This window comes from Tetrao urogallus (genome assembly GCF_951394365.1).
Source record: "Tetrao urogallus genome assembly, chromosome: 23".
Classification (NCBI taxonomy): Eukaryota; Metazoa; Chordata; class Aves; order Galliformes; family Phasianidae; genus Tetrao; species Tetrao urogallus.
This window is the reverse complement of record NC_136836.1, coordinates 4,532,755-4,541,481: the sequence shown is the minus strand read 5'-3', so window position 1 is coordinate 4,541,481 and position 8,727 is coordinate 4,532,755. Positions and strand designations below refer to the sequence as shown.

Below are 8,727 nucleotides of genomic sequence, written 5' to 3'. Positions count from 1 at the left end.
CCTTACCCCTCTCCGCCGCCTACATCCCGCGGCTGGTGCGGGGCGGCCCCCCGACGGCCCGGCGCTGCGGGGCTGGGCACGGTTCGGCCCGGTTCGGTTCGGCACGGCTCGGCTGGGCTCGGCTCGGCCCGGGCCGGCGCCCCGCGCGTGGAAGCGCGGCGGGAGGCAGCATGCGAGTGGCGGCGGCCCCGCAGTGCAGCGCGGAGCGGAGCGCGGCCGCCGAGGCGCAGCCAAGACGCGGCGGTGGATTTTCCCCGGGAATCAGAGCGGGAGGCGGCGGCGGCGGCGGCGCAAAGATGGCTCCGGTGCGGCTCTGCCGCCGCCTCCCGGCGCCCCGCGACCCCCCGCTCCGGTGCGGCTCAGCCGGGCCGGGAGGGGGAACCCGCGGGGCCGCGCACGGGGACGGGCAGCTGCGCGCCTTGGGGGTCCCTCCCACCCGTGGGCTTTCCTCCCGGGACCCCCCTTTATCCTCCCGGGAAGCCCCGAGGGGCTCAGCCCCCTCCCCCTCCCAACAATGCCGGCGGCAGCCGCCCTCTCGCAGAGGCCCTCGTGCCAGGAGCTGTAATTTGCTAATAATAATAATTACAGCACTCGCAGGGGACAAGTGCAGCAGAACAACGGGGTGGGGAACGCCTCGCTGCGTGCAGTGGCGGCGGTGGCACGGTGGCAGAGCCCGGCCCTGACCCAAAGCCACCCACCAGTCCGGACGTGGGGCAACGGCACGGCCCCTGTGAGCTCCTGGAGCTGCTTTTGAAGCTTTTTTCCCCCTTAAATTGTTTTCTTAAGCAGCCACATTCCGTGCCCTGTGCCCACATCCCAGCACTGCGGTCCTTGCGCAGGCCGCTGTCACCACGTGGGTTTGTCACAGCATCCCAGCTTACAGCAGCGGTCCCATCGTATCCCACCACACTGAATAGGGCCGCAGGGAGCCGTGGTTCGCCAGCACAGCCCCCGGCCTGCACACTGCCCCCATCTCCATGTGCGATCCTCCAGCTCCTGGTGCACGTGGGGACCGGCAGCGCTCTGCCGACCTCCTCACGAAGTTACATAAAACAATTAAAATTTCATGCGTGCTCCTGAAGGCGAATAACGGGGCTGCCGATGGGGCTGGGTCACGGCACGGCGTGGGGCACGGGCGCGAGTGGGCCGTGCTGAGATGCAGCAGCACAGCGTGCAGAGCTGCGGGCACAGCACGGCGCCCAGCCGCACCCCGGCCCCTTGCGGATGTTCCTGCCTCGGTTTGCGGCAGCGCAGTGCCCACATCCATGCGGCGCAGCCTCTCTGCCCCCAGCAGCGTCCCCAGAGGGATGTGAGGGGAGCAAGACACGGGTTTTGGGGGTGCCGGACGGCGCGGCTGGGGGCCGAGGCCATGCTGTAGCAGCGGGACCCCGCGCAGCCCCTCTCCCCCCTCCCGCTGCTTTACGTCCTCCCAAAGCATCGACCGTGCCGAGAGCCCTGCCAGGGGGCTGAGACCCCCAGCTGTGGGGCAACCCGTGCCATCGTCTCCCCCCATCCCCTCCATCATCCTCCCGCTCCCCCCGAAGCCCACCCGGCCGCAGAGCAGCGCCCACCGTTCACATTCGCGCGGTGTCGGGGACGCGGGGCTGAGGCGGCGACTGAACGAAACGGGGCTGGAAAACACCACCCGCCTCCCCCGCAACGCCACGGCCCCGCACCGCCTCTGCTGCTCGAGGGCTCCCCGGGGAGAGGAGAAGGCGCGGGGGGGTTCGAGGCCCACGGGTGGGAACGGGAGGGGGGGGGGACCGGGGCTGCCCCTGCCCGGCTGCGTCCCGGCGTTCGGCAAAGAGAGGCGGGCAGCTGTCGGCTCATTCCTTTTTAATCCGGCAGCGGAGTGACGCCGAGGGCACGGAGAGGGACGGGGCTTTGCACGGCCCCACCGGGAGGCCCCACTCAAAGCGGTGCAGTAAATTCAGCGGTGCACATCCCCGAGGGACCCCCAGGAGGGGATGGAACCCTCGGACTTTGCTCCCCACTGTGGCTTGTGGCTGCTGGGGATGACAGCGCTGTGCTGTGCACATGTGAGAAGGGAACCACGCGCCCACACTGCGTGGAGATGCGCTGAGAGCACAATGGGGGCGGATGGAGATGGGGGCGTGAGGTGAGAGCCCCCGAGGAACGGAGCCCCTCAACCCCCCCAGCCCTATGTGGAGGTGAAGGAGATGGCACGGCCACCGGGAGCCGAGCCGTGGGGGGCAGATGGGGACAGCGGGAGGCAATGAGCGGCCGCACGCAGCGTCCTTCCCAGGTCAGCACGGAAGCGTCGGATGCAGAAGCAGTAGACGAGGGGGTCGAGGCAGCTGTTGAGGCTGAGCAGAGCCACGCTCAGCACGTGCAGCACATCCAGGGCGGCCGGGGGCCCGCAGGGCGGCGTCGGGGGCCGACTGCCCACCCAGGGAGCCAGCATCAGGTGATAAGGAGCCACGCACACCGCGAACACCAGCAGCATCCCCAGCACCATGGCGCGGGCCTGCTGCCGGTGCGACCCCAGGGAGGGGACGGCGGTGTCGGACAGCGAGCGGGCGATGGAGGCGTAAGCGCCCAGCACCACCACGAAGGCGACGGCAAAGAAAGCCACCATGGCGTAGGCGTAGGCCCGCTGCCGCGCGTGCTGCTCGAAGCAGGCCGTGGCTCCGGCACGCGCCGGTGAGGTTTGCCGGGCGCTGAGGGCGGGTGCAGCACAGCCCAGACCCAGCAGCCACGCCGCACCACACGCCAACGCCGCCCCACGGCGCCCCGCCAACGGCAGCGCCCGGCGCACCGCGCTGAGCCGATCCACGCTGATGAGCGCCATGAAGGTGACGGCGCTGTAAGTCGCCAGGTAATAGGCAGCGCCAGCCAGGCGACACGCGGCCTCCGGCAGCATCCAGTCCCCCCCGGCCAGGTAATAAGGGATCCAGAGAGGCAGCGTGAGGTTGAAGAGGATGTCGGCCAGGGTCAGGTTGATGAGGTAGATGCGGACGGCTTTGCGCACTTTGCCGCGCTGCAGGAAGACCAGCAGGGCCGCCAGGTTGCCCGGCAGCCCCACGCACAGCACCAGGCAATACACGACGGGCAGCAGCACAAACTGCACCGGGTCGCTGGGCACGCACGTGGCCGGCGCCGAGATGTTCATCCCAGGGTCCTGCGGAGATGGAATCCAGCACAGGGCTTGGCTTGGCTCCATAGAGACGCTCTTCACCCCCCCCTCCTCCCCCCCCAGGCCCCCATCCACACGGCTGGCACGGCGCACTCTGAGAGCGGCAGGCACAGCTGTGCTGTGGCCATGGGGCTGAGCTGCAGATGGCGGCACCCGGAGGTGCTGTACTGGCTCCAGCTCAGTGCTGTGGGGTGTTTAACACTGGTCCCCCTGCTCTGCCGTGCCCCCATCGCCCCACATCCCACCCAGAAGTCAGCACACAGGGGAGCACACGATGGGGAGAGGTCGCAGCATGGGGCAGTTTGTAGCCCCAGCCCTGCAGGGCTCTCCCAGCACTGTGCACCCATGGACTCATCGCCATTCTCCAGTTCTGGGCATGGAAAACCTCTCTCTGTTGTAATCCCCGTAGCACAGAGCTGCAGCAATTTCACCTCTCATCACAGCTGCCCACACCTCAGCGATGGCTCTGAGTCACGCAGCGGGCGGCTCTCAGCACAGCAGGGCCAGACTCAGTGCAGCATCCAACACTGTATCAATGCAGGACTCATCCAGTGGGCCTGAGCTGCCTTGCAGACCCCCAGATCCCTTAACAATCCCTGTTTCTTTTCCCTTTTACTGGCAAATAGGGGATGCACCCACCCAGCCCTGCACCCCACACTCAGGGCATGGTCCCAAGCTCCATCCCATCCCTGCTCAGCAGGATGCTGCAGTCACACTGAGCTGATTGCTTACCACGCGTCCCCTCCAGCTGCTCTGAGTTGTCTGGCAGAGCTGGGCTGCAGGGAGCTTTAAATGCTCCGGGTGGGCTGGGAGTGCTTCATTTCCACCCCTATAGGAGTGAGTGCAGCCAGAGAGAGGAGGCACCTGTGTGTGTTTGTAATGGGGGAGGCCACGCTGGAGCCATGCTAAGACCCCCGCGCCAGCGTGGGCTGGGGAGAACGGGGGGGAACCTCCAGGCCCATTTCCCAGGCCCCACATGAAAGCAGCAGAGGTCAAATTTCTGCACTCAACAGCTGGGGGGAAGGAGGGGGAGGAGGGGGCAACCGAATGGGATCAAAGCCGGAATCTGCCTCTTTGTGCCTTCATTTGCTTCAAAGGGGGATTCAGTGGGAGTAGTGCCCCGGATCCCCCCAGCACCACAAAGAGGAGGCAGCCCCCTCCCTGCTGCCTCGCACAGCAATGCTTGGGTGCTGTTTTGGGTCAGGATCCCCCACTGGAGGTGCTGTGATCAGTTTGCCCCAAACGTGTCCCAGCCTCTTTTGATGGTTGATGCGCAGGGTTCCAACGTGACCTCGGGGTTGTGCCCAGCTCTCACCACAGGGCATTGAATGCATCCTGGAGGGCAGATGTGCCCTGACAGAGCAGGGTGCTCAAGAAGCTCTGCTGAAATAGGGTGGGGTTGGGGACACGGCTGCTGTCCCACCTGGATGTGCAGTGAGCAGCCGGGCGCAATGTGGGGTCACCACAGGGCTCCCATCCCATGCAGACGCTGCCCCTGCACGACACCCGCATTGCCATCATCCCCAGGCGCTGCTCCAGCAGCCCAGCACCCCCTGCCACACCTCAGGGACCCCCCAGTCCTGCAGCTCAGCGTGGAGGGAGGCAGAAACGGAGGAGGCAAAGCATGAAAAAAACAGAGGCTTTATTCCAAAAAACCACAACCCGCCCCCATCAGGAGCCCAGCGCCAGCCCAGCACCGCAGTGATGGCAGTGCCACGGTCACCATCCATCCCGCAGCCGGGACAGCACACAGCAGCACGGTCACATCGCTCCACAGCAAGCAGAGCCACCGCTAAAACCGCCCCGACGGCACCGAACGGCCGCGGCCGCCCGTCACAGCACCGCCGTCCTCGCTCCGTCCCGGCTCATTCTGCCTTGGCCTTGGCGGGCGCTGCGTGCCCGCGGACGTTGAGCAGCAGCAGCAGCCCGAGGCACAGCGTGGCGGGGGCACACATGGCCAGCGGCTCCCGCAGCGCCAGCAGCGTGTAGATGGCACCTGGGGGGGCACGGGACGCTGGCACGGGGCGAAAGGCGGCGGAGGGCATCCCCGACACCCCCCCCCCCCCCCCCCCCGCCGGCTCTCACGCACCGATCATGACGACGCTGAGCACGAAGTTGCTGATCTCCTGCAGCAGCTGCGGCCCGAAGGCGAGGAGCAGCCCGGCCACCGCCTCCACCGCACCGACGGCCGTCAGGTAGGAGCCGGGAGAGGGGGAGAAGCCGAAGTCCCTGAGGGGGAACACCTCCGCGAATCGCACGAACTGCTCCTGCTGGAGGGCGCAGCGCAGGGCACGGCTCCGGCATCGCTGCCCACGCGGAGGTCCGTGCGGCGCGGCGCCCCCCGGGACCCCCTCACCATATGGCGGTGCGAGTCGGCCGAGAGCCGCTCCGAGAGCTTCACGGAGCCCGCGAGAAGGAAGAAGAGCCCTAGGAGAACGCGAAGAGCCCGGAACGCCGCCGCCATGGCCGGGATGGGGCGGGGATGGGGCGGTGCGGAGCGGAGCGGAGCGGGACGGCCCTTCCGGCTGCTGCCGTCCTCCGGCCGCTCGATCCCTGCCCCTATCCGTGCTCCTATCCCTGCCCGCAGCTCGGGATGCAGCGGTGCCGGTGCCGAGCCGCTGCTGGCATTGCTGTTCCCTGCCCTGCTGGAGCACCGACCGATGGCAGCACGCAGCTCTGGCGGCCCGCGAGAAAGGGGAAAGAAAAGAGCTGGCCCTCCCTGCAACGCTGGGGTCGGCAGCTCCAGGCCCCGCACACGCGGCAGTGCTTCATTAAGTGCAGGAAGGATCCAGCGCTTCTGCAGGGACACACAGGAGCGAGCTGCGGGAGAGCAGCGCGGAGAGGAAGGAATTTTCCCTTCGCTTGCGAAAAACGCCTTCCTTCAGCAGGGCTGAGGCACAGATGGGAGCCGGCTGCAGTTTTCTGTGCAGAAGAGCAAAATCATTGCAGCGTCTGTTTGCTTCCCTCTGCTCCCCGGGCCCGGCAGTGCGCTGTGCTGGGAGCGGAGCAGCGCTGCCCCTCGGCTGCGCGTCATCGCCGCAATGACTCAGAGCTCAGCAATAAATAACAGCGCCCCGCGCAGCCCTGACCTCACGGGAAGCAGCTGCGGACAAAACGCGGCTCTTTCTTTCACCGAACCCCTCGTCCAGCCCCACCTGGGATCCCGCTGTCTTTAGATTCAAGAACCCCCTTCTAGGAGCCGTTCATCGTTTGTCGGGCCTTAAAGGAATCGTCCCCATTCAGCACGAGGCCAGACAGCAGCAGCTGCCCCAGGCGCGTTCGTCCTGCATCTCACCGCCCCATCCTCCTCCCAGGAGCAGCCAGCAATCCCAGCCCCAACTGCTCCCAGCACAGCCCCCCGTCCAGCACAGACCCCAACACCTCCCCTCCATCCCACGCTTTGCACATAGAGTTGATCAGGCTGATGAAACAGCAGAACCGATGCCTCAGCTCCAGCAGGCAGGGAACAACAGGCAGCTGCCGGCACAGCGTGCGCTGATGGAAACGCAGCGCGAGTCGTGGCTCAGGTGGCAGAAGGGCAACAGGGAGAGAAAAAATGAGGGCTTTGTGCAGCCCTCCAAAGCACATCCATCAATTTCCAATATAAAAGCCACAGTTTGCTTATAAAAGGTGTGGGAGGTGAAGAGAGATGTGAATGCTGATGTCACTGAGGGGGAAACAGAATTAGGGCAAGTTAGTGGAAAACAGCAGGAATTTGAGGGGAAAAAAGGCTGCGTGAGAGGACAGCAGCCATGGAGACAAGACAGTGGTGCAGTTCATGCTCTTTGAAGAAGCAGCAGTGGTTGGAACAGTGACGTCTGAGCCATTGCAGAGCAGCTCTCAGGGCTGAGGGCCTTTCCACCTGTCGTGCTGCCCTGCCAGCAGGGGGATGAGCAGCACGACGCACGGCTGGCCCAGGCTGACCAAAGGGACGCCCCCCGGCATGCGGTGCTCGGCTCGGCAGTAAACACGGGGGAAGCCTGGTGGTGCTGCCTGCACAGCAGATGCTGCATTTGATCCTTCCCAGCCCAAGGGCAGGAAGGAGGCGCTCAGCCCCAGCGCTGCAACACCACGAGGAGCCACCTCTGCAGGTAAGGCAGCTCCAGTTCTCTCCTCAAGCTTCCTCCTCCTCAGTTAGAACTGAAGTCTAAATTAAGAGGGGAGTAGTTTAACTTTCTGAACATCACACAGTACTGATGAATCTAATTAGCAGAACCTAATCACCAAATTCGTCTTCTAACGGCACGTAACGCAGCACCACTGCACCTCCTGCAGTCACTGCACTGCAGTTCAGGAACCACAGAACCTCTCCTGGAAATCTGACAGCTGTCAGTAATGCAGAGATGTCAAAAACACCAACAAATCCTTCACCTCACTGCACCAAGAGGTGAAACACAACAGCTCACGGCTCCAGCGCAGCGCCAACCTTCCCCAGTGCAATTATGCAGAGCGGCTTTAATGCATCACACCTGTCCTATCCAAGAAAATCAATTTGAACCATGGAAACTCGCGCTTTAAGAGCAGAAAAAAAAAGCACTGCTCTGGTTTTCAGGGAACTCCAACCCTGGCATCCAGCTTTAACTGCTGCAGTCATTGAGTAAATGACGACAAACCAATCGAGCAACGTGCAAACACTGAGAAATCTAACAGGTACACAGAGCCCTGCAGATGGGGATGGAACGGGTGGAACTTCCAGCATCAACTCAGTGCCTCAGGGGAAAGAATCCAGGAAAAAAAATCAAGCTAGTCATTCTCACAAAAGCCCACACGGCTGCACGCTGGTCAGGAAGCACAGCTACCCCACAGCTACCGTAGGTCAACTGGCAGAACGAGGCCAGGGCAAGGGCACAGCAGGTGAAAAACAGACACGTCCCAGCCCTCAGCTCAGGGTGGGCGCCTCGTGTGTTTGCCACGTGAAGCCCAGTGCCTGAACCCCTTCCTCACCCAACGCTCAAAGCACATCCTGCATTCCCCTCCCACAGGCTCGCACTGCAGGCGGTTACTCAACACAGAACGTAACGGCTCACCTGCTGAATGCACTCCACAACAAAACAAGGCAGCATTAAGAAAATTCAAATACTTTATTTTTAAAAAGTCCTAGAACGTTCCTGGCTCCTCTTCACTGCATTTGGGCTTCATCTTCTTCTGCAAGTACAAAGCGTGCCGTTAGCCACAACGTAGAAATCGCCACCAGAAATCACAAGCAGCCACACAGAAAGGGAATCAGTGCATCACAAAGGAAGGTCATGCACCTGACAGACTTTCTCTAGAATCTTAAGGTCTCTCGTTAAGCTTGAGATGAAATGAACAGCATCCACATCGTCCTCTACTTCAAACTTAAAAGATCTGAAGTGGCTTCGTGCTTCACTACCCAAGAAACAAGAGCAGCAGTGACAAGTCACACTGGATTCAATCAGCTCACTGATTGAATCTCATCACCTTCACGACTTGCAGGGTGAGCTGCAGCACGTCTGGGTTGTCACTTACCCCTCCCTCGTGTTACAGAACTTTGCATGTTGCTCTCCACTCAAGATTTAAACAAATCTGCAGCTCCCCTTGTAGTTTAAGTA

The 8,727-nt window shown here is 63.2% G+C and overlaps 2 protein-coding genes across 2 annotated transcripts; both read right to left on the bottom strand.

The window, feature by feature from the left end:
- Positions 1–2,161: 2,161 nt before the first annotated feature.
- On the bottom strand, positions 2,162–3,184 carry LOC306954950 (platelet-activating factor receptor-like; the record flags this gene model as incomplete). The annotated part of the gene is made up of 1 exon (XM_079546158.1): positions 2,162–3,184. One exon carries the CDS (start codon positions 3,182–3,184, stop codon positions 2,162–2,164), a length of 1,023 nt encoding a protein of 340 aa, XP_079402284.1.
- Positions 3,185–5,022: 1,838 nt separating this feature from the next.
- On the bottom strand, positions 5,023–5,621 carry TMEM35B (transmembrane protein 35B; the record flags this gene model as incomplete). The annotated part of the gene is made up of 3 exons (XM_079546035.1): positions 5,023–5,153; positions 5,247–5,424; positions 5,514–5,621. The coding sequence occupies 3 exons, from the start codon at positions 5,619–5,621 to the stop codon at positions 5,023–5,025; spliced, it is 417 nt and encodes a 138-aa protein (XP_079402161.1).
- Between the last annotated feature and the right edge of the window lie 3,106 nt (positions 5,622–8,727).